Source organism: Cherax quadricarinatus, chromosome 48, assembly GCF_038502225.1.
Source record: "Cherax quadricarinatus isolate ZL_2023a chromosome 48, ASM3850222v1, whole genome shotgun sequence".
NCBI classification, from domain to species: Eukaryota; Metazoa; Arthropoda; class Malacostraca; order Decapoda; family Parastacidae; genus Cherax; species Cherax quadricarinatus.
Window position 1 is genome coordinate 18,700,696 of NC_091339.1, and position 27,339 is coordinate 18,728,034.

Here is a 27,339-nt window from a genome sequence, read left to right on the forward strand (position 1 = left end):
ATAATATATATATATATATATATATATATATATATATATATATATATATATATATATATATATATATATATATATATATATGTCGTGCCGAATATGTAAAACTGGTCAATTAGCAAGAACTCATTTAAAATTAAGTCCTTTTATAAATTTTCTCTTATACGTTTAAAGATATATTTTTTTCATTAATGTTAATCTAAAAATTTTTAATTTTGCTCCAAAAGAATCTTAGAAAACTTACCTAACCTTATTATAACAAGAACAATTTATTTTAGCCTAACCCAACTAAATATATTTTAGATTTGTTTACAATAATTTAATACTAAACAAACACAATGAAATATATGTTTTTCGTTAGGTTCAGAATGATTTTGGCGAAATTATTGCATACACAAATTTTCACTTGTCCTATATGACAAGATGAGCGTTGCTATTTAAGCCAAGATCGCAAGTTCTGCCTATTCGGCACGACATATATATATATATATATATATATATATATATATATATATATATATATATATATATATATATATATATATATATATATAATGGTTTTATGACCAGAAATAAGCCGTATAAACTTAACTATTGTTTATATCAAAGTAGCAGTTTCCAAGAGCCTATCGACAACGTTAAGTGAGTACTTACTGTATATATATATATATATATATATATATATATATATATATATATATATATATATATATATATATATATATAATAAGGCCTCTCAACTAACAGGATAATTACACGCGCAAAGAACCTTTCCAGCCGCCACTACATATATACTTTATTCTTTAAAGTTCTGTGTGTATATACTAAGAAATACAGTTCTTAGCGCAGCGCGTGTGAACCGGTCGTACAGTCCTCCTCACTTACCATTTTCTCACGTGGTAAATACAGTATGTGTGGAAGGCATAAATGTGTTAAACTTTATTACCAACATGTCCTCATTTTTACTATGCCAAATTTCTTACGTGGTGCCCAAAGTCATTTTCTCAACGCTTTCTAAATTTTTAAAATGTCATTTTTTCCTTATTTCAGGTTAGGTTAAAAGTGGGTTTAAGACACCCTCCATCATTCACTCGGCTGACTGCCCTTACAATAGTAAGATTCTGTCTATGATTAAAAGGACGGGCTGTTAACACACACGCAGCTATCAACGTATACAGCTCACCACAGTACATACAGCTACCAACACTACACACAGCTATAAACCACACACAGCTACCATACAATACAGCTACTAACACCATACACGCACAGCTACCACACTATACACAGCTACCAACACTGTTCACAACACCCAGCACCACACAACTACAAACTCCCCCCACAGAGCTGCTACCAATACCACACAGCTCCCAACACTACACACAGCTACCAGTACCACAGCTCCCAACACTACACACAGCTACCAACACCACACAGGTAGCGACACCACAAACACCAACCAACACGTCACTTCTACAGTGTATTGTAAAGTTATATGATGGCAATGAAAAGAGTAAACACAACAAAAATTTACGTCCCGGGTGGTGGAGTTGATATCACGAAAGTTTGACCTGCAAGGCGCAGCCATGGACTGCTATGGATCGCTCTTTTATTTTGAAGCAGGTTACGCACGAGCAAAACTGCTTTTCCCTATTCAATACTCCGGCTCAATTTTTTTCTGGAATATGTCCCGCCAACCAAAAATACAAATACAATATCATCTTTAATATCTAGTGAATATGAAAAAACGGTAAATCCGTAGGAATCATACATCTGTCGAATGAGTGGGAGACAATCAGGTGTGATCCAAGGAAATGGAGAGTAGCACCAAATTCCCCGAATGAAGAGCCCTTCAACGGCGCTATGGGAAAGGAGCTAAGAGAGGAAATGTGACATCAGTGAAAGAACCAAATTTAAAAAACTAATATATTACTAATATATTTTATTGTGGTTTGCCTAATAACGTTCAGAAGTAGACGCGTGTGAACATGCTAGAAACTGGCATATTTTGAAGAGGGATTACAGTAGGAACGCGAAAACCATCACTATATTCTTATATTCATGTGGAAGCGCTAAAATCCGTAAGGGTTCTACAGCACCTAAGGAGTGGGAGATAAATAGGTATGATCCGGAAAAGGAGAAAGGTAGCTCAAATTCCTGGGTTCAAAATGCCTGCAGAAACTAGGTACCCCCTTTCCCTTTGAAGAGGATGGGCCGCCGCGAAAAACGTGATCGAGCGAGACAAGATAGACAACAAACCCACCTTTAATGGCTTCCTCTATCTCTTGTTGGACACTCATTTGCCAGTTTGAGCACCACTTTACCTGGCCTGCATGCAGCTGCATCTTTGCACTATATCTGAATACCCGGGCTCCACTACAATTCGCATTTTTTACATACTCTGGAGAGCATCTCTCTCTTAACTTGCATGCATGCAGTGGTGTACATAAACTTGGATGAGTCTATGTTTCGGTATGTATGTACTGTATATTTAAAGCTCATTTTACTCTATACTTTACGAACCGAAATATTTCTGACTGGTAATGTGCCAGAGATATGCAGTCTTAATGATCCTCGTGTCGTCGGTCATTTATAAACCTGATAATCTAGCTACAATTCGCATAGGACATAGAGAGGTGTATGTCTCTCAGTGTAAACATACTGAGCGTTTAAGTGATTTTCTGAGTAAAAGGTCATCAGACGTTAGGATGGTTAAGGGGGTAACCCAAACAACGAAGTTATTTTGTATATAATAAACATAACAAAGGTAAAAGTTGCCCAGGCATTAATACTCAGCTACTTGCGGCTCACTTAATAAAAACATAAGTGATACAGGAACCAGACACAGTTCATCATTCTCCCTTAAGTGTGAGAGTGGTCACTATGTGCATACATAAGAGACACAAGTGCAAGAATATTCAACTTATGAGGAGTATTTCAGTGGTACAAATATAACTGTCTTAACTTTTAGTATAATCTAAACTGGCTTCTGTTCTCCAGAATTAAAAGAAAAACTGCAGAAGCCTTGAGTATATTTTCCTGTGTACATTTTTTATGTAATCTAATATTCAATCGGCTAGACCTAACACTGTGGCCCAGGTGTTCAACAGTGCTGTTATTAAGATACAATATTCAGAATAACAATGAGGCTAGTAGCAACGTGTCGCGGATGTCCCCTGTCTCGGTCACCCTCTGTAGCCTCATGCATGTATTCAAGTGTTTAACCAGCATAGGTAATCTATCGTAGGACACGCAAACGTGTTCCTTTGTCTTTTTAGTGGTGTGGAGAACCATGGGTACCACTTCCTTTGATGTGATATTTAACTGTTTTGGGGTGAACTGGAAAACCCGAGGAAAGCCTCAGTCGAAGAAATGATCAAAAGCTCTCCTGATCCGTGTCAAGAAAAACTGTTCCCATTTCTATTGACAAATAAAATATTACTATTAGCACGAGGTTTAATGCCTTGAAAACTAACGAAATATCCATGAGAATGTCTATCATAAGAAAGCCTATAAAATATCAGTGAATATACATATAGCCTATAAACTAACAATGAATACACATTTATAACGAATTCAAGTATGAGACGCCTCACGAATTTGTACAGATAAAAGTAACTGTAAATCGGACTGAGCACAAAACCCTCTTCATTATCATTCTGCTGAAAAGTTATATAATGTCGTGTATTGTAGGGTATTTAATGATTACTTTTAAGCTCTGAACCAGAATTAAAACCCTCACTAAACTATAAACGAACCAAAGATAGACTTAAAAAAATGCCAGGTTGGCAAGTATTGATATATTTTGCAGTCCTGTAAGGACTTTCCTCCCTCAGGGAAGGTTCCTCGACGCCAGTGAGGAGCTCTACTGTAGATCCATGGATCTGAACCTAACCTCCCCTTCCTTGGATCGAATCATATTACTTCCCATTCCCCAGTTAATTGTATGACCTTCACAGGTTTAATAATGTACCACCGTAAAAACAAAGGAGCAATGCAGTATGCCTATAGTACTGACCTATGCTAGGTGAGTTTCCCAAGTATTGACTTGAAAAAGTTCACCTGAGCGAAACATTGTATAATAATGGCTTATTCTGCTACACGTGTCTTTCTATTGCCTTACTTGAGAGCATTTTGCTTCCACCAACCACAGCCACCTTGCCTCTGACGTCAGTACGAAATCGTAAAGCGATACCAATCAGCTGATGCCGTTAAGACTATGATATATGAAGAACATTTGTCTGCCACGGAGATACCAAAACCACTGACACTATAAGGCAAATATATAATTACAAAAACAAGATTCCTGGCGCAATCATGTTTAGAGATCTGGTACGCGAGTGGAAGCACGCATGCACGTGCGCGACACACGCACGACACACGCACACGCACACACGCACGCACACACACACACACACACACACACACACACACACACACACACACACACACACACACACAAACATACATACATACATACATACATACATACACACACACACACACACACACACACACACACACACACACACACACACACACACACACACACCAGCAACGGCTCCTGAAGTTCAACCCCACCAAGTACTAAGTTATGAAGTTGTTAAAGGGCAAAGAAAACCACAGACGGAGTATAGTCTAGGGGGTCAGAAACTACAAACCTCACTCAAGGAAACAAATCTTGGGGTGAGTATAACACCGGGCACATCTGAGGCGCACATCAACCCAATAACTGCTGCAGCATACGGGCACCTAGCAAACCTAAGAACAGCATTCTGACATCTTAATAAGGAATCGTTCAGGACCCTGTACACTGTGTACATTAGGCCCATATGGGAGTATGCAGCACCAGTTTGGAACCTGCACCTAGCCAAGCATGTAAGGAAACTAGAGAAAATGCAGAAGTTTGCAACATGACTATTCCCGGAGCTAAGGGGTATGTCCTACGAGGAGAGGTTAAGGGAAATCGACCTGACGACACTAGAAGACAGGAAAGAGAGGGGGGAGGGATATGATAACGACATATATACTGAGAGGAATCGACAAGGTGGACAAAGACAGGATGTTCCAGAAATGGGACACAACAATAAGGGGTCAAAGTTGGAAAATGAGGACTGAGATGAATCACAGGGATGTTAGGAAGTATTTCTTTAGTCACAGAGTTGTCAGGAAGTGGAAGTCTGGGAAGTGATGTAGTGGAAGCAGAATCCATACATAGTTTTAAGAGGAGGTATGATAAAGCTCACGGAGCAGGAAGAGTGATCTAGTAGCGACCAGGAAAAAGGCGGGGCCAGGAGCTGCATTCACAACTAGGCGAGTACACACATATATTCACGCACGCATATACAACAGGCCTAGTGTATAATCGACATGTGCCTAGGACAAAATGGTAAATAACTAACACACAGGATCTGAGAATCGACCCCTGCAACCACAAATAGGTGAATGCACACATACACACACAAACAAGCACGCACACATACGTGTAAGTTAAATACAGATGAGCCATAGGATGTTCGGAAAATACTCAGTTTCAGGATGATACATACATGCTAGATGAGAAGCGATAAACCAACATATAGTTTTTAGAGTAGATATGACTGGGCCCAAGTGGCCAGGAACCAATATTGCCGTTGATAGTAATTTAAGAAGCGGAGGGGATCAGATGAGACTCGACCCTCGCAAATACAACTCAGTGAGTACACACTGCAATGATGAAATATTTATGATCGTGGGGATTTTCAGCTCACATGGGAGGAGGCCAGAAGCCGGATGTCATTATGTCCTCCGTTTACCAGAGCTTCAACATTTTTCATGTCCTTAAGTGAATAGCGAAGCAATCTCCTTCATACAAGTGAATATCAAAGGAGCGCAACATCAAATTTTAACGATCACCTTTAGTTAAGATTATGTAACACAAACCACTGACTGGTGTATATGTAGTTATGTGAATGCGGTATATAAAGGGCTATGCTCTTCTCTTAATAACATAGTATTTCTGTTGCAAAGACAGTCAAGTAAATGATGGTTGAACGAGCCTTAAACAGTGATTATCTGACAGATCGTTGTCATACGTGTGGTATATACAAGAACTGTGCGAATAGTTGCTACGTAAATGATTTTTACACACGAATTATGACTGTAGTTACTGCAAGAATACTGTATATACAAGAAGAGTATTTGTAGCTCTGATTGTGTGATATATATGAGAATGGCTTCTGCATAATTAAAACAATATATACATCGGAATATATACACCTCTCGCAGTATATATGACCTTTCCTGTTTATGACAAGTTAATTAGATTTAAAGCCTACTGACTACAAGAGAGGATCTTAGTATGCCACATCTAAACCACCAGTTAAGGATACTTAAATCCTTATTAAAGAGTTCAAAGTCAACCTTAAAAATTTATGCATAAGGTACACGTACAACCTTCTCGGTGCCAATAAACTTTTGTTCTTAATGCATATACACCGAGAAATAATCCTCAGAATATGCTCAAATTTATGTGAAAATGACTGGTTTATTAGGCTGAAAGCTTGACTACACAAGATCATAAAGGATACATATCACCTGTACACCAGTCAAGGAAAGTTAAATTCCTAATATGGGGAGGGACTAAAGTAAACTCAATGTAAATATACTGAAGATATACATTTCTCAGTGCATATATAGTAAAAGATACATATTTCTGAACATATATAATGAAAGATATACGTTTTTCAGTGTATATAATCTTGTGCTGTGAGCAACAGCGTCATTTACTAGTATTTTTCCACTGCTGTCTAGTGAGCACTCATCAGGTACGCACACTGTAAATATGGGTGAGCGACCTTGTGTTTTCAAAGCAGGAGGGTAAATAGTGAGATGTGTAATTACTTCCTGGAGTCCCCTTCACCGCCCCGGCTCTTGCTCCTACATACACCTACCTGTCTTTTGCTGCCCAGAAAGTGGCAAACGTTTGCATATTATTTTGTGTGTGTGTGTGTGTGTGTGTGGACTTAATTTTAAATGAGTTCTTGCTAATTGGCCAGTTTTACATATTCGGCACGACACACACACACACATATATATATATATATATATATATATATATATATATATATATAGGTAGTAGGTTGGTAGACAGCAACCACCCAGGGAAGTACTACCGTCCTGCCAGATGACTGTGAAACAAAAACCTGTAACTGTTTTGCATGATGGTAGGATTGCTGGTTTCTTTTTCTGTCTCATAAACACGCTAAGATAACAGGGATATCTTGCTACTCCTACTTACACTTTGGTCACACTTCACAGACACGCACATGCATATATATATATATACATACATCTAGGTTTTTCTCCTTTTTCTAAATAGCTCTTGTTCTTTTTTATTTCTTCTATTGTCCATGGGGAAGTGGAAAAGAATCTTTCCTCCGTAAGCCATGCGTGTCGTATGAGGCGACTAAAATGCCGGGAGCAATGGGCTAGTAACCCCTTCTCCTGTATACAATTACTAAAAAAGAGAAGAAGAAAAACTTTATAAAACTGGGTTGCTTAAATGTGCGTGGATGCAGTGCGGATGACAAGAAACAGATGATTGCTGATGTTATGAATGAAAAGAAGTTGGATGTCCTGGCCCTAAGCGAAACAAAGCTGAAGGGGGTAGGAGAGTTTCAGTGGGGGGAAATAAATGGGATTAAATCTGGAGTATCTGAGAGAGTTAGAGCAAAGGAAGGGGTAGCAGTAATGTTAAATGATCAGTTATGGAAGGAGAAAAGAGAATATGAATGTGTAAATTCAAGAATTATGTGGATTAAAGTAAAGGTTGGATGCGAGAAGTGGGTCATAATAAGCGTGTATGCACCTGGAGAAGAGAGGAATGCAGAGGAGAGAGAGAGATTTTGGGAGATGTTAAGTGAATGTATAGGAGCCTTTGAACCAAGTGAGAGAGTAATTGTGGTAGGGGACTTGAATGCTAAAGTAGGAGAAACTTTTAGAGAGGGTGTGGTAGGTAAGTTTGGGGTGCCAGGTGTAAATGATAATGGGAGCCCTTTGATTGAACTTTGTATAGAAAGGGGTTTAGTTATAGGTAATACATATTTTAAGAAAAAGAGGATAAATAAGTATACACGATATGATGTAGGGCGAAATGACAGTAGTTTGTTGGATTATGTATTGGTAGATAAAAGACTGTTGAGTAGACTTCAGGATGTACATGTTTATAGAGGGGCCACAGATATATCAGATCACTTTCTAGTTGTAGCTACACTGAGAGTAAAAGGTAGATGGGATACAAGGAGAATAGAAGCATCAGGGAAGAGAGAGGTGAAGGTTTATAAACTAAAAGAGGAGGCAGTTAGGGTAAGATATAAACAGCTATTGGAGGATAGATGGGCTAATGAGAGCATAGGCAATGGGGTCGAAGAGGTATGGGGTAGGTTTAAAAATGTAGTGTTAGAGTGTTCAGCAGAAGTTTGTGGTTACAGGAAAGTGGGTGCAGGAGGGAAGAGGAGCGATTGGTGGAATGATGATGTAAAGAGAGTAGTAAGGGAGAAAAAGTTAGCATATGAGAAGTTTTTACAAAGTAGAAGTGATGCAAGGAGGGAAGAGTATATGGAGAAAAAGAGAGAAGTTAAGAGAGTGGTGAAGCAATGTAAAAAGAGAGCAAATGAGAGAGTGGGTGAGATGTTATCAACAAATTTTGTTGAAAATAAGAAAAAGTTTTGGAGTGAGATTAACAAGTTAAGAAAGCCTAGAGAACAAATGGATTTGTCAGTTAAAAATAGGAGAGGAGAGTTATTAAATGGAGAGTTAGAGGTATTGGGAAGATGGAAGGAATATTTTGAGGAATTGTTAAATGTTGATGAAGATAGGGAAGCTGTGATTTCGTGTATAGGGCAAGGAGGAATAACATCTTGTAGGAGTGAGGAAGAGCCAGTTGTGAGTGTGGGGGAAGTTCGTGAGGCAGTAGGTAAAATGAAAGGGGGTAAGGCAGCCGGGATTGATGGGATAAAGATAGAAATGTTAAAAGCAGGTGGGGATATAGTTTTGGAGTGGTTGGTGCAATTATTTAATAAATGTATGGAAGAGGGTAAGGTACCTAGGGATTGGCAGAGAGCATGCATAGTTCCTTTGTATAAAGGCAAAGGGGATAAAAGAGAGTGCAAAAATTATAGGGGGATAAGTCTGTTGAGTGTACCTGGTAAAGTGTATGGTAGAGTTATAATTGAAAGAATTAAGAGTAAGACGGAGAATAGGATAGCAGATGAACAAGGAGGCTTTAGGAAAGGTAGGGGGTGTGTGGACCAGGTGTTTACAGTGAAACATATAAGTGAACAGTATTTAGATAAGGCTAAAGAGGTCTTTGTGGCATTTATGGATTTGGAAAAGGCGTATGACAGGGTGGATAGGGGGGCAATGTGGCAGATGTTGCAAGTGTATGGTGTAGGAGGTAGGTTACTGAAAGCAGTGAAGAGTTTTTACGAGGATAGTGAGGCTCAAGTTAGAGTATGTAGGAAAGAGGGAAATTTTTTCCCAGTAAAAGTAGGCCTTAGACAAGGATGTGTGATGTCACCGTGGTTGTTTAATATATTTATAGATGGGGTTGTAAGAGAAGTAAATGCGAGGGTCTTGGCAAGAGGCGTGGAGTTAAAAGATAAAGAATCACACACAAAGTGGGAGTTGTCACAGCTGCTCTTTGCTGATGACACTGTGCTCTTGGGAGATTCTGAAGAGAAGTTGCAGAGATTGGTGGATGAATTTGGTAGGGTGTGCAAAAGAAGAAAATTAAAGGTGAATACAGGAAAGAGTAAGGTTATGAGGATAACAAAAAGATTAGGTGATGAAAGATTGAATATCAGATTGGAGGGAGTATGGAGGAGGTGAACGTATTCAGATATTTGGGAGTGGACGTGTCAGCGGATGGGTCTATGAAAGATGAGGTGAATCATAGAATTGATGAGGGAAAAAGAGTGAGTGGTGCACTTAGGAGTCTGTGGAGACAAAGAAGTTTGTCCTTGGAGGCAAAGAGGGGAATGTATGAGAGTATAGTTTTACCAACGCTCTTATATGGGTGTGAAGCGTGGGTGATGAATGTTGCAGCGAGGAGAAGGCTGGAGGCAGTGGAGATGTCATGTCTGAGAGCAATGTGTGGTGTGAATATAATGCAGAGAATTCGTAGTTTGGAAGTTAGGAGGAGGTGCGGGATTACCAAAACTGTTGTCCAGAGGGCTGAGGAAGGGTTGTTGAGGTGGTTCGGACATGTAGAGAGAATGGAGCGAAACAGAATGACTTCAAGAGTATATCAGTCTGTAGTGGAAGGAAGGCGGGGTAGGGGTCGGCCTAGGAAGGGTTGGAGGGAGGGGGTAAAGGAGGTTTTGTGTGCGAGGGGCTTGGACTTCCAGCAGGCATGCGTGAGCGTGTTTGATAGGAGTGAATGGAGACAAATGGTTTTTAATACTTGACGTGCTGTTGGAGTGTGAGCAAAGTAACATTTATGAAGGGATTCAGGGAAACCGGCAGGCCGGACTTGAGTCCTGGAGATGGGAAGTACAGTGCCTGCACTCTGAAGGAGGGGTGTTAATGTTGCAGTTTAAAAACTGTAGTGTAAAGCACCCTTCTGGCAAGACAGTGATGGAGTGAATGATGGTGAAAGTTTTTCTTTTTCGGGCCACCCTGCCTTGGTGGGAATCGGCCGGTGTGATAATAAAAATAAAAAAAAAAATATATATATATATATATATATATATATATATATATATATATATATATACACCTATATATATATATATATATATATATATATATATATATATGCAATAAGATCACAGTAAACAGGTGATTTCAGAATATGCAAAACAACCACTCTGAAAGAATAGAGAAATTCCAAGCGCTTTCGTGACTACTCACATTATCAAGGAACTATGAAAGTAAAGCATCCAAGGAAGCTATATAAGGGGTCTGGCCAACACCTCACTATCAGATCCCACAACGGTTAAACACCTGACGCGCGCAGGCCCAACTGGACAGGTCCTTTGCACAACTCACCAACAAACTATTCTACCCAAGAAAATTTAAAAATTATTATTTGTCCGGTGTATTATTAAATTCTTCCCAAATTCTATTAATTATAAATGGATCTAATTGATATAAACCAAAGGAAATATTCATATTATTGTCAAAACTGCTTTACATGGATTTTTTTGAAAAAAGGTTGCTTAACACAATCCTCCCTAATAGAGCTAAATGGTTCAGATATGTTGATGATATTTTGTGTCTTATGCCCAAAAATGTAGATATACACCATTTCCTTGGAAAATTAAATAACTTAGCCCATTCTATAAACTTTACTGTTGAGTTTGAAGAAAATAACTCATTGCCTTTTCTAGATGTTTTAATTATTAAGGGTAATAATGAATTCAAATTTAAAATTTACAGAAAACCTACAAATAACTGTTCCTATGTCCACTATTATTCCTCGCATCAAGACAGAGTCAAACTGTCTGTTTTCTCATCAATGTTTTTGAGAACTTTACGAATTTGTAGTCCTGAGTTCATAGATGAGGAAATATCCAAAATTTATGAAATAGGTAATGATTTAAAATACCCAAGAAATGTAATTGACAAATCTTTTAAAGTTGCTAGAAATACTTTTTACAATCCAAAAAGGGACAACCAGCCTTATTCAACTAAAAATATGTTGGTTCTCCCTTACCATGAAAACTTGGTTGATATGCCTTCTCTTCTTAAGACTTTTAATATTAAAGTTGTATTCAAAAATCTTGATACAGTAAAAAAAACTTTTGATAAAGAATTCCCCCCAAAATGCTGATGGATGTGTCTATAAGATTCCTTGTAAAATTTGCGATAAAGTTTATTACGGTCAAACTGGTAAAAATCTCGAACTAAGATTAAAACAACATAAATATAGTATTAGAACTGGACAAGATTTCAATGCTCTATTTATTCATGTAAGAGATTTTAACCATCCAATTGATTTTCAAAAAGTTGAGAAAGTATTATCAAGCCAGTCCATGGTCGACAGGAATATAATTGAATCTTGTTTCATAAAAAGCAGTTTTGACAATAATATGAATATTTCCTTTGGTTTATATAAATTAGATCCATTTATAATTAATAGAATTTGGGAAGAATTTAATAATACACTGGACAAATAATAATTTTAAAATTTTCTTGGGTAGAATAGTTTGTTGGTGAGTTGTACAAAGGACCTGTCCAGTTGGGCCGGCGCGCATCAGGTTTAACCGTTGTGGGATCTGATAGTGAGGTGTTGGCCAGACCCCTTATATAGCTTCCTTGGATGCTTTACTTTCATAGTTCCTTGATAATGTGAGTAGTCACGAAAGCACTTGGAATTTCTCTATTCTTTCAGAGTGGTTGTTTTGCATATTCTGAAATCACCTGTTTACTGTGATCTCATTGCATATATATATATATATATATATATATATATATATATATATATATATATATATATATATATATATATATATATATATATATATATATATATGTCGTGCCGAATATGTAAAACTGGCCAATTAGCAAGAACTCATTTAAAATTAAGTCCTTTCTAAAATTTTCTCTTATACGTTTAAAGATATATTTTTTTCATTAATGTTAATGTTAAAATTTTTAATTTTGCTCCAAAAGAATCTTAGAAAACTTACCTAACCTTATTACAACAAGAACAATTTATTTTAGCCTAACCCAACTAAATATATTTTAGATTTGTTTACAATAATTTAATACTAAACAAACACAGTGAAATATATTTTTTTCGTTAGGTTCAGAATGATTTTGGCGAAATTATTGCATACACAAATTTTCGCTGGTCCTATATGACAAGATGAGCGTTGCTATTTAAACCAAGATCGCAAGTTCTGCCTATTCGGCAAGACATATATATATATATATATATATATATATATATATATATATATATATATATATATATATATATATATATATATATATATATATATATATATATACATACATACAGGGTTGGGCCTGCTATGTGCATGGACCACGGTTGGAGTCTCCATCCATTCTTCTGTTTATTCATTACGACGTAACTTGGGTTTATAGATTACATATATGGTTTGAGGGGTATGAGAATAGATGTACTACGAAAGCTTCTGGGGATGTGGGATGACTGTAGGGTCACAGTTGGTGCTGCAGATACAACCAAGTCACAGAAGCACTGGGTACAAAATCATTTTAATGTAAACTCCGAGGCTACTGTGGCTGAGTGGTAACAGTGTTGGGCCTGCTACATGCAAGCCCCTTCAAGGAAGGTTCCTTGATGCTGTTGAGGAGCTCTTGATCTAGGGAAATGGCCACAGGCGCTGCATAATCCCTCCGTGTTTAGCGCTCTCCATGATAATACTGCATGCAAGGATCCCGGTTCGAGTCCCGTCTATTCGCCTGTTTAGTCATATATATTGGTCCCACAATTTGCACTAGAGGTGAACCCTATTATATATATATATATATATATATATATATATATATATATATATATATATATATATATATATATATATATATATATATATATATATATATATACACTTGTTTATTATATAACATATTACGAAGCCCTAATTAACAGCAGAGGACAAATTGATATCCTATGCCTGGTTATGACGCCCATACTAACGATGTTTACAATGTATACCACGTTACCTAGTTCACACTAACAGTGCCAATTTCTGGGGCATCAGTCACCTCTAACAAACTCCATATAGGCATATCTCTACCATGTGGTTTCGCTCCCTAAACTGAAACCTACCTTTAAAAATTATTTTGTAATTTTTGTATTATTATTATTATTATTATTATTATTATTGAGAATGGCTAAGCCATTAGGTATTATTCAGTGTAGAAGATTTCATACCTTCAGTAGGGTGATGGGAGGAATTAACAAACATTCCACTACTTGAGAGAGCTGTGAGACTAGTACTAGTTTAAAAAAAAAAAACTATCCCACTATTCATCATCTCTTCAAAACAGTCTCAACACAACAACACCGTCTGTTAGTATAATATTTCCCCCTCCATTATTTAGTGTCTGGGGAAATCAAGAAACAGCATGCGACCAGTAATTGGAAAATAGATCCCGGAGGGGGTGTAACCGAAACAATTCTTCTCCGCAGTCCTCGCTTGTATAAGACATGCTTCATGAAACAACACAAGGAAATGCGTCAAGAAGGAATGTGGATGGAACGGACGAAGAAAAAAATCTTAGGACTCCGCAATAAACAGCTTTTTTTTAAATTGATTGCAAGCCTAACTGGGGTAGACCAACTCTCTTAACCACTTAACCGGTCTTTACCTGGGAGAGACCCTTGTCGGAGACGCTGATGCTCTTGACAAACACAACACCACCAACTATAATATCATAGAACGATAATGTGGTGCATTTTTATATGATGGAGAACCTACCATCACATCTCCCGTGATCTTTATTTTTTAACGTGGTGGACCGGTAAGCCAGCGGAAGGCTTGGCCAAATGGTCAAAAGCTAGTAGTTCACCAGATGACTAACACTTGCGTAAAGATAATTTTTTTCAAATTTCCTGACAAACAAAATATCCTCAACTACAATATAGGCCATACAGAGAATGTTTATCTCTGTATAGCCTGTATTCATTTACTTAAAAACATATACCCTATATTTCAATGCCTATCTCTGGAATTAATACCACACGTGTAGCGTATATGCCTTGAACTTAACACATGAACTATAATATTCACTTTTGTTACCTGAAAAAAACAATAAAAAGAGAAAATTAATATTCAGAATTTTTAATAAACTTTTTATTGCACCGAAGCACTAGCTAAGTTTTCAGTAATATTTTCCCCTTACCAACCGAGAGAAAATGAAAAACGATATTTTTTTTCAGCTTTTAATTATCTTCTAACGATGTTTAGTCTGCCATATTTTATGTAACTCCGTGTGAACTTACACTGACGAGCTATATGATAAACTCATGTTTTGTATCATTACGTGGTGAGCAAGAACTCTTCCTACACCTCCTCCTCCTCCTCCTACTACCACTTCACCATCCTCCCCATATAAACTGTGTCCATATAATGTACGTATTGATTTGAAATGCCCAGGAGGGCGAAAAGTTGCCTTAATAAATGTCTCATTAAGTTGTATGTGTCCACTTACCTTAGCTAGGTATAAAGCAGACCCCTCAGGAGAGGTTTTTGATGCTGGTGAGGGGCTCTTAATCCAAGGATTTGAAACTGTCCTTCCCGTCACAATGATTTCCTCCTATTCCCCAGGCGCTGTGTGAACCCTACGGTTTTAGAGCTTCAGATAATAATAATAATAATAACTAGTAACAGGTATAGATCAGAACAATGATTCAGGATAATCCTACTAGCAATTACCTGGAGATGTATAAATCACGCTGCTATGACCGTCCTACACCGGCTGCATGCACTATTAATTACGGAAAATGGTTATTGGAATGCCTCCGCTAATGCCATTTTACTAAATGACATCTGGTAACTCGCTTCCTCACTCATCGTAAAGAGCTATAAAGAAAGGCAAAAATGGAAGTTTTTTCTATAACAACATAATGGCTTCAATATTTCTGCGCTGAAAGTGGCACCAGTTACGTTTAAAGCCTATCGACTACACGAGCATCATATTCCACCTAGGTACTAACATCAAGAATTTTTGAATCACCCAAGATATAAGGAAACTCTACGTGTATATACACATAAGTTGTGTATGTATATATATATATGTATCTATATATGTATATGTATATATGTATATGTATATATGTATATGTATATATATATGTATATATATATATATGTATTTTTTTTTATTATCACACTGGCCGATTCCCACCAAGGCAGGGTGGCCCGAAAAAGAAAAACTTTCACCATCATTCACTCCATCACTGTCTTGCCAGAAGGGTGCTTTACACTACAGTTTTTAAACTGCAACATTAACACCCCTCCTTCAGAGTGCAGGCACTGTACTTCCCATCTCCAGGACTCAAGTCCGGCCTGCCGGTTTCCCTGAACCCCTGCAAGAATTATGTGGATTAAAGTAAAGGTTGGATGCGAGAAGTGGGTCATAATAAGCGTGTATGCACCTGGAGAAGAGAGGAATGCAGAGGAGAGAGAGAGATTTTGGGAGATGTTAAGTGAATGTATAGGAGCCTTTGAACCAAGTGAGAGAGTAATTGTGGTAGGGGACCTGAATGCTAAAGTAGGAGAAACTTTTAGAGAGGGTGTGGTAGGTAAGTTTGGGGTGCCAGGTGTAAATGATAATGGAAGCCCTTTGATTGAACTTTGTATAGAAAGGGGTTTAGTTATAGGTAATACATATTTTAAGAAAAGGAGGATAAATAAGTATGCAAGATATGATGTAGGGCGAAATGACAGTAGTTTGTTGGATTATGTATTGGTAGATAAAAGACTGTTGAGTAGACTTCAGGATGTACATGTTTATAGAGGGGCCACAGATATATCAGATCACTTTCTAGTTGTAGCTACACTGAGAGTAAAAGGTAGATGGGATACAAGGAGAATAGAAGCATCAGGGAAGAGAGAGGTGAAGGTTTATAAACTAAAAGAGGAGGCAGTTAGGGAAAGATATAAACAGCTATTGGAGGATAGATGGGCTAATGAGAGCATAGGCAATGGGGTCGAAGAGGTATGGGGTAGGTTTAAAAATGTAGTGTTAGAGTGTTCAGCAGAAGTTTGTGGTTACAGGAAAGTGGGTGCGGGAGGGAAGAGGAGCGATTGGTGGAATGATGATGTAAAGAGAGTAGTAAGGGAGAAAAAGTTAGCATATGAGAAGTTTTTACAAAGTAGAAGTGATGCAAGGAGGGAAGAGTATATGGAGAAAAAGAGAGAGGTTAAGAGAGTGGTGAAGCAATGTAAAAAGAGAGCAAATGAGAGAGTGGGTGAGATGTTATCAACAAATTTTGTTGAAAATAAGAAAAAGTTTTGGAGTGAGATTAACAAGTTAAGGAAGCCTAGAGAACAAATGGATTTGTCAGTTAAAAATAGGAGAGGAGAGTTATTAAATGGAGAGTTAGAGGTATTGGGAAGATGGAGGGAATATTTTGAGGAATTGTTAAATGTTGATGAAGATAGGGAAGCTGTGATTTCGTGTATAGGACAAGGAGGAATAACATCTTGTAGGAGTGAGGAAGAGCCAGTTGTGAGTGTGGGGGAAGTTCGTGAGGCAGTAGGTAAAATGAAAGGGGGTAAGGCAGCCGGGATTGATGGGATAAAGATAGAAATGTTAAAAGCAGGTGGGGATATAGTTTTGGAGTGGTTGGTGCAATTATTTAATAAATGTATGGAAGAGGGTAAGGTACCTAGGGATTGGCAGAGAGCATGCATAGTTCCTTTGTATAAAGGCAAAGGGGACAAAAGAGAGTGCAAAAATTATAGGGGGATAAGTCTGTTGAGTATACCTGGTAAAGTGTATGGTAGAGTTATTATTGAAAGAATTAAGAGTAAGACGGAGAATAGGATAGCAGATGAACAAGGAGGCTTTAGGAAAGGTAGGGGGTGTGTGAACCAGGTGTTTACAGTGAAACATATAAGTGAACAGTATTAGATAAGGCTAAAGAGGTCTTTGTGGCATTTATGGATTTGGAAAAGGCGTATGACAGGGTGGATAGGGGGGCAATGTGGCAGATGTTGCAGGTGTATGGTGTAGGAGGTAGGTTACTGAAAGCAGTGAAGAGTTTTTACGAGGATAGTGAGGCTCAAGTTAGAGTACATAGGAGAGAAATTATTTCCCAGTAAAAGTAGGCCTTAGACAAGGATGTGTGATGTCACCGTGGTTGTTTAATATATTTATAGATGGGGTTGTAAGAGAAGTAAATGCGAGGGTTTTGACAAGAGGCGTGGAGTTAAAAGATAAAGAATCACACATAAAGTGAGAGTTGTCACAGTTGCTCTTTGCTGATGACACTGTGCTCTTGGGAGATTCTGAAGAGAAGTTGCAGAGATTGGTGGATGAATTTGGTAGGGTGTGCAAAAGAAGAAAATTAAAAGTGAATACAGGAAAGAGTAAGGTTATGAGGATAACAAAAAGATTAGGTGATGCAAGATTGGATATCAGATTGGAGGGAGAGAGTATGGAGGAGGTGAATGTATTCAGATATTTGGGAGTGGACGTGTCAGCGGATGGGTCTATGAAGGATGAGGTGAATCATAGAACTGATGAGGGGAAAAGGGTGAGTGGTGCACTTAGGAGTCTGTGGAGACAAAGAACTTTGTCCTTGGAGGCAAAGAGGGGAATGTATGAGAGTATAGTTTTACCAACACTCTTATATGGGTGTGAAGCATGGGTGATGAATGTTGCAGCGAGGAGAAGGCTGGAGGCAGTGGAGATGTCATGTCTGAGGGCAATGTGTGGTGTGAATATTATGCAGAGAATTCGTAGTTTGGAAGTTAGGAGGAGGTGCGGGATTACCAAAACTGTTGTCCAGAGGGCTGAGGAAGGGTTGTTGAGGTGGTTCGGACATGTAGAGAGAATGGAGCGAAACAGAATGACTTCAAGAGTGTATCAGTCTGTAGTGGAAGGAAGGCGGGGTAGGGGTCGGCCTAGGAAAGGTTGGAGGGAGGGGGTAAAGGAGGTTTTGTGTGCGAGGGGCTTGGACTTCCAGCAGGCGTGCGTGAGCGTGTTTGATAGGAGTGAGTGGAGACGAATGGTTTTTAATACTTGACGTGCTGTTGGAGTGTGAGCAAAGTAACATTTATGAAGGGGTTCAGGGAAACCGGCAGGCCGGACTTGAGTCCTGGAGATGGGAAGTACAGTGCCTGCACTCTGAAGGAGGGGTGTTAATGTTGCAGTTTAAATACTGTAGTGTAAAGCACCCTTCTGGCAAGACAGTGATGGAGTGAATGATAGTGAAAGTTTTTCTTTTTCGGGCCACCCTGCCTTGGTGGGAATCGGCCAGTGTGATAATAAAATATATATATATATATATATATATATATATATATATAGATATATATAAATATATATATATATATATATATATATATATATATATATATATATATATATATATATATATATATATATATATATCCTGTAGATCTAAAGGCTATCTGTTGCAAGTCGATTACTATGGCTACAATTTTCCTTGGGACAATGACAGCTAGAATACCTTAATCTCTACAATATGGATTAAAGTAAGCTCTCTTACGTATACATACACAGATACACGCTTTTTATTATATTTTATTCAATTACTATCGTAATGCTTTTCAGTGCAACAGCCGTTTTTTCATATTAACATAACATTTTTGTCTAGAATGTGACAGAAGAGTCGACTGCCACGCAGGTACCTATTTGTATTGCTACGCGACTTAGGGATGTACGGAAATTTGCTCATACATTTCGAAGAATGAGGAATGAAATCCAGGAGCTTTCGGTTTTGAGTTGTACAATCTGTCTAGTGCGTTACGGGCAACAGAGGAGAGCGGAGAGGATTATCATTAAAAACAGCTTGCGTGATTCCTTACATTACGTAGCTGACCTTCGTGTCAAAAAGAAATAAACTGAGTTTCTCTAATTATTCTAAGAGCCGTTGAACATAAGCCGTTGTTTAAATATACAAATATTAGCGTCATGAGGAGCATAATACCACAATAGTCAAACTCAAGAGCTCATATTACTCCTGGAAGACATGCTCAATGTTAGCAGATTTTTTTAATTTAGTTAATACCATTAAATATTCAGCAATATACGAATACAAATTTTAATTAAATACCCAGCAATATACGAATACAAATTTTATAAAATACTGACACGATGGGAAAAAAGACGCTAATGCAGTATAACGCGACACTTTATTGACTATGTTTGTGGCTTGATAAAGCTCAGTGTGTGGGCGAAACGTAGTCAATAAAGGATCGCATTATACTGCATTTGTGTCTATTTTTCCAATACACGTATACGTTTTAACCAAAATATCTGTGACAACTGACCGGATTTGAGGATTGCTCTACCCTCCCGTTAACAGACTGGTCATCCAGGCTATTGATGCTAGCGGCCAGCGGTGCCACATAGCCATCACAACCCAGCTGATTCGACACTTGCAGAAGATAAATGTTTGTTTCGTCCTGAAATTTTCGACCTTTGTTTCGGCAATGTTTCTGATATATATTAGTAACTTAACTAAATAGTCTTAACCCACGGACATTAATACAGTGAATACTTGTATACCAGCAGGACTGGAATTTCGTTACACAACATTCTGGCTAGGATATGATTTCAAGCAAGAATTTTCCGTGTGACCTACAACAGTAGACTATATATAAACTACAACCATCTTAAACCTACACTTGTCAATAATATTAGGCCGATAAACAGGATAGAAGTGACAGGATCACCAAGAGTCTGACTCGTCAAAGATTGAGCCTCCACCACTTTGAAATAAATGACCCACACGGGTTTAGCTCTACACGATATACAGTGCATGTGATAGCAAAATTGGTTATGAGTGCCTACCTGCTCTGCTGGGATCAGTATTGGTGGCATTGGTGTTGATGGGTCGACCATGGATGCAGGTGTTGAGTCGTGGGGGCGGGGGCGGGGGAGGTCTGCAGGGAACGGCCGGTGGGTTAGTCTCCTCATCACACACACCCCCTCCGTCTGTGCTACCCCCCGGCCCGATGGGCATTCCGTGTTTATTATCTATATTCCTTACCCATGCTTCTTCACGCCTCGTTTCTCTCTACAACCTAAAGAAAGACATGAGTGTTTAGTATCTATATTCCTTGCTCATGCTTCTTCACATCTCACTTCTCTCTACAGTATTATTACATACAAGGGAAAGCGCTAAACCAGTAAAGGTCAGACAGCTCCTGGGGAAATTGGAGGCAATCAGGTTCGATCCAAGGAAGGGTAGGTCAGGTTCATTTCCTTGGATCAAAGTCCCCTTTACCAGAATCAATGAACCTCCTTAAAGGATTTCTCTCTACAACCTAAGAAAAATGTTTATTATCTATAGTTATCTGCTCCTGCTTGCAACCTACTCACCCATTCTTCCTCATAACTCTTTCACGGGGAAGTACTAAACCCGTAGAGGGGTTGATCATACAGCGCCTGGTGGAATGTAGGAGGTCGGTAATCAAGTTCGCCTCGAGGAAGGTGGGGACAGCTCCAATTCCATAGATTGAGTACGTCATCAGCATTAAGAGACATCCCCCATCTTGAAGAGGCTAATATTAAAGTTACTCGATGAACAAGGAGCAAATACTTTTTAATGCATAAAATAACTCTCGGTAAATTAATCTGAGATATACGTTTTAGAAAATTATACTACTGAAGTTTATTATTATTATCTTCATCATCAATTAAGATTCACAAATAGAGTATTGAGCCTTCAGTTTAAATCTTACCCGCTAATGTTTCTTGACCAGATCGAGTGAGATCTTAACGACCAGGTCAAGGGTCGCTTTAAACACCAGATGGCGCGTGTGCTTAACCACCAGGTCGGGCGCAGTCTTAATGACCAGGAATGGTCTTAACCAGATCGGGCGTGATCTTAATGACCAGGCTAAACGTGGTCTTAATGACGAGGTTGGGTGTGGTCTTAACCACCAGGTTTGTCGTGGCCTTAACTACCAGGTCGGTCGTGGCCTTAACCACCAGGTAGGTCGCGGCCTTAACCACCGCGTCGGGCGTGGTCTTAACCAAGGCAGTGGTGTACCTCAAGGATACCTGGTTTTTCCACCCCTTTTTTCCTTGTTTCCGGAACTTCTGTAGTTATACACTATGAACTGTTGCATTTCGTGAAGCGCAAAGCCCGCGTGGGTAATTCACTGAAAGTAATCAAAGCTCGATCAATCTGGATGTTTGGTGGTCGCTCCTGTACAATATGGAGAAAAACAGACTGCAAAATCTCTTTAAAGTGGGACGGTGGGGGTCTTGATGCTAGTGAAGGAATCTTGAATCAAGAAATTACAACTGACCCCTTCCTTGGATTATACCTGATTACCTCCCATAACAACTACAGGCTTAGCGCTTCCAAACGAATCGCACTCGACGTTTTTTACGTGTAGGGCTTAACGGCTAACAATGTATGGTTGTCTCTAGGTCAAGATACCCTACAACTGTCATATGTACAAGGGTATATACACTGAGAGGTGTGTATCATTATATACACTTAGGAATGTACGTATATATATATATATAATATATATATATAATATATATATATATATATATATATATATATATATATATATATATATATATATATATATATAATATATATATATAATATATATATATATATATATATATATATATGGAGGCAGTGGAGATGTCATGTCTGAGGGCAATGTGTGGTGTGAATATAATGCAGAGAATTCGTAGTTTGGAAGTTAGGAGGTGCGGGATTACCAAAACTGTTGTCCAGAGGGCTGAGGAAGGGTTGTTGAGGTGGTTCGGACATGTAGAGAGAATGGAGCGAAACAGAATGACTTCAAGAGTGTATCAGTCTGTGGTGGAAGGAAGGCGGAGTAGGGGTCGGTCTAGGAAAGGTTGGAGGGACGGGGTAAAGGAGGTTTTGTGTGCGAGGGGCTTGGACTTCCAGCAGGCATGCGTGAGCGTGTTTGATAGGAGTGAATGGAGACAAATGGTTTTTAATACTTGACGTGCTGTTGGAGTGTGAGCAAAGTAACATTTATGAAGGGATTCAGGGAAACCGGCAGGCCGGACTTGAGTCCTGGAGATGGGAAGTACAGTGCCTGCACTCTGAAGGAGGGGTGTTAATGTTGCAGTTTAAAAACTGTAGTGTAAAGCACCCTTCTGGCAAGACAGTGATGGAGTGAATGATGGTGAAAGTTTTTCTTTTTCGGGCCACCCTGCCTTGGTGGGAATCGGCCAGTGTGTTAATAAAATATATTAATATATAATATATATGTGTGTGTGTGTGTGTATACTGAGACGCGTATATACGTATACACGCAGAGTTTACTAGAGTCCCTATTTTAAGGATTAAAGCATTTTTGGTGCTGTACAGGTGATATGCAGCTGTAATGACCCTTGTGATAGGATTTTAAACCTAATGAACCAACCATCCACTTAGCCAGCTTCCTAGCTCAGGAAAAATAAAGGACTCAAACAAGCTTTGATCTAGCCGAGTGCTGAATGTTGTTGTTTTTATTTTGTTTTCGTTGTTTTTAAGTTTATTTTACTGCTTTATTATTATTATTATTCGAAACTCGCCTGGAGAATGAGAAGGAATTAGGCTAGCTCTATGGAGAGGGTCCCTTGAATACCTCAGATCACGAGCCATCAAAATGGTATAGCGTACAGAGTGTGAAGGATGATTGCCAATAAGCCGAGGGATGACATTCCTCGATGAAGGCGAAAGTTCCATTCAACAGAGAACACCAAACAATCGGAGGCCCGCTGTCTGGGGTGACTCAAGGAGTCACACCTGTAGTATGGGGCGATTCAAAGAGTTACACCCCACTATCTGTAGTGACAGAGTCACACCTGTAGTCTGTAGTGATTCAATCACACCCGCAATCTGAGGTGACTCGCATTCCTGATTAAACACCTGCCGTCCAGAGGTGCCTCAAGGATGTCTGATAACAGCGACTTGATGTCTGCGTGGAGGGTGACTCAGACAGGGGACTCGAGGATTCGTTGCCAAATACTACCGTCTAGGGAGCTCTGAAGACTTTTTGACGCCAAAAACCTGCTGTCTAGCTGGACAAATGGAATTGAATGCAAGCCCCGTATAACACAGGTCAGACCTACTGCGGTGCTCCTCTATTTCCTTTTATGCCAGGCTGTTTGAAATTCGGATAAAGAGACTGATTGAAGTTAGATGTTTGAGATTAGTATTTTAAGACATGGTGATGATAGTTAGGTGTTGTGGTCACTGAATCAGGCGTTGTGCTCCCTGGGATGAAAGTGTTTTAACAGTCACTGGAGTGAATTCTTTTTTTATGTGTCCCTAACTTATTTTTGTGAGGCTGGGTACTGATAAATATTTTTTTTTAATTCAGATTTGGCAATAGCACCTGGTTTTCCATAGCCCTTTTGATAGGGTAAAGTCTGTTCCAGATTCAATCAATGCTGACTCGATTGTTTTCCATTTGAATTGGCAAATGGTTTTGTGCGATATTTGCTTCTTTCTGATTTATAGTTTGGTTGTGATTTTATGCTAGAACTGGGCTGAACTTTACTGTACGTACCTTACTGACTTCTTTATATCTACTACCCGCTTTTCCAGATTGCCTGTGAAGTCACTAGTGTTGAAAGAAACTTGTTAACCACTAGTGTTTCAAGCGTTTTTTTATTATTTTTTTGGAAACACTTTTTTTTATTTTTAAGATAAATCATTTTGTGCACACCCAACTGTTTGAACTGGCTGTTATTTTTCTTTTCCTACTTGAATTTACTCAGGCTTCATATTCCTGAGGTTCTAAACAAAAGTGAAACCATGGTGATTGACGTAATGAATGCAGTTTGACTCGTGAGTTGGTTTCTTGTAAACTGTAAATTAAATTCCAACTTTGGATCTTAATAACCTGGAGTCTACCTAGCTGGAGGGTATTCCGGGAATCAACGCCCCCGCGGCCCAGTCCACGACCAGACCTCCAAGTGGATCAGGGCCTGATCAACCAGGCTGTTACTGCTGGCCGCACGTAGTCCAACATACGAACCACAACCCGGCTGATCCGGCACCGACTTCAAATATCTGTCCAGCTCCCTCTTGAAGGCAGCCAGGGGTCTATTGGTAATTCCCCTTATGCATGGTGGGAGGCTGTTGAACAGTCTTGGGCCCAGGACACTTACTGTATTTTCTCTAAGTGTGCTTATGGCGCCCCTACTTTTTATTGGGGGTATTTTGCACCACCTGCCCAGTCTTTTGCTTTCGTAGAGAGTGATTTGTGTCCAGACTAGAGACCATTCCTTCTAGGATTTTCCAGGTGTAGATTATGATATATCTCTCTCGCCTGCGTTCCAGAGTACAACTCAAGTGATTCCAAGCGTTCCCAGTAGTTAAGGTGTTTGACGGAACTTATATGTGCAGTAACGGTTCTTTGTACATTCTCTAGATCTGTAATTTCACCTACTTTGAATGGAGATGTTAATGTACAGCAGTATTTCAGCCTACAGAGAACAAGTTATTTAAAAAGTCATCACTGGCTTGGCATCTCTTAGTTTTGAACGTTCTCACTATCCATCCTATCATTTTCTTCGCAGTTGTCATCGTGGCATTGTTGTGATAAAGTGCATCTGCTAAAGGAAGTTGATTATTAACTTCCCATTCTAATCTAAGGTTTACAGATGGCACTAGGTGGTGGACTAGTGTGTAGAAAGTATCGAAATTCCCTGGTAGTCATCTCAGCAAGTGAAAAATATCTTCCACATACCTGTACAAGATCATATTAGCGAGTTTGATGGTGAGTAATATTCGAGTTTCAAATTACTGTTATATAAACTGAAGAGAAGTGGAGAAAGTGGGCTTTTTATGCTGCAAACGTTTTTGTTTATAAAATTCATTGCTGAATGAAAACATTAGTCGTTACACACAGCGCAGCGAGAGCGATGATCTTGGCGATGAAGACAGGGAATTGTAACCTATCATGTTACTTGTCATGTTAAAAATTGCCTGCCATAATACATTAAAATTAACAACAGTCTTCGCAATGATCATTTTTTTAATGTTTTAGCTTTAAAAAGATACAGCTTGCCAGATGATGCTCACGTCGCTTGGATAAGTACACAGGGGATGTCTGGCCACTATATGGATTCAAAGTTTATTCTCTATAAGGATTACAATGCTGAGTTTACAGAAATTTGGTTATTGTTTGGTTTACATGTAGTAAAATAGTGATTACAGAGTGTACCACTAGAACGCTTAGCATGGCTAGGCATTTCGGGCATACTTAGTTTTATTCTTAATTGTAAAATATTACAAATTATGAGGTAAGTTGGTATTATGGCTAAGTGACTAAATACTAGTTTGTGAGTTTAGCAATGTGAATGCTTTTGTTTTGGCACAGTACATAGTTTCAGTATTGGAGTATCACAGGATTCATTATTTTAAGACTGAGATTAATATTTCCGTTTATGGTCAAATGAGTGAGTGAGTGTAAGTGTGAACCACCAGGTGGTATTCGTGTAGTTAGTTGACGGGGTGTATCAGGGAGATAAGATGTTTTCTAATGGTAGTTTTGAAGGTGATGAATGTGTCTGCAGTTCTAGAGTTCTCAGGTAGGGTATTCCAGATTTTAGGGCCTTTGACATACATTGAATTTTTGTAAAGGTTTAGTCGGACACGGGGAATGTCGTAGAGATGTTTGTGTCTGGTGTTATGCCTGTGGGTTCTGTCACAACTATCAAGAAAGCGTTTTACGTCAAGGTTGATATTAGAGTTTAAGGCCCTGTAGATATAGATTGCACAGTAGTAAGTGTGGATGTACTGAACTGGGAGCAAGTTTAGATCTATGAAGAGTGGGGGGGGGGGTGTTGCCAGGGATGGGATTTAGTGATTATTCTTACTGCAGCTTTTTGTTGGGTTATTATTGGCTTTAGGTGTGTTGCTGCAGTTGATCCCCAAGCACAAATAGCATAGGTGAGGTATGGATAAATAAGTGAGTGGTATAGTGTGAGAAGGGCATTTTGCGGCACGTAGTATCGTATCTTGGAGAGGATCCCAACCGTTTTGGATACTTTTTTGGCTATATGCTGGATATGGGTGCTGAAATTCAGGTTGTTGTCAAGGTATAAGCCTAGGAATTTTCCCCCATTATTTCTGGTAATTAGAGTGTTGTCAATCTTAATGTTAATTTGTGCATCTCCTGCTCTGCTACCAAACATAATATAGTAGGTTTTGTCAGTGTTAAGCGTAAGTTTATTGGCTGTCATCCAAGTCGATATTTTAATCAGCTCCTCATTCACAATGGTGTTGAGGGTGACAAGATTAGGGTGAGAGATGACATAAGTCGTGTCATCAGCAAAGAGAATGGGTTTGAGGTGTTGGGATACGTTTGGATGGTTGAATACATCGTTTTTTGGTAGAGATTTGATAGGCTATGGGCTTCCTGTCTCTAATACCAAAAGGAGTTTTGAAGTCAAATTTGTACTCTGTGTTTATTGGCAACGAGCGTCAGCTCCTGGCCCTTGTCTTTCAACTTTCAAGTGGTATAGGTTGGTTGGATTTTTCAGGATTAATATACAGATGTATGAGCAATGATAAATACTGATCATAATTATTATTTTATTATTATTGCATTAAAAATAGGAGCTTAACGTTATATTCGGATTAGCCTTGGTTGGTTAGTGTGTGAGGTTTAAAGT

At 38.8% G+C, this 27,339-nt stretch overlaps 1 protein-coding gene across 2 annotated transcripts in view; it reads right to left on the reverse strand.

Moving 5' to 3' along the window:
- The window catches only part of LOC128696069 (uncharacterized), a 218,843-nt gene that overhangs the window by 151,988 nt on the left and 39,516 nt on the right, over positions 1 to 27,339 (reverse strand). For both annotated transcript variants that reach the window (XM_070094938.1, XM_070094937.1), the window contains exon 2: positions 20,518 to 20,750. In XM_070094938.1, the coding sequence (XP_069951039.1) occupies positions 20,518 to 20,689 (172 nt within the window). In that variant the 5' untranslated portion in view covers positions 20,690 to 20,750. The remainder of the gene's footprint in view (positions 1 to 20,517; positions 20,751 to 27,339) is intronic.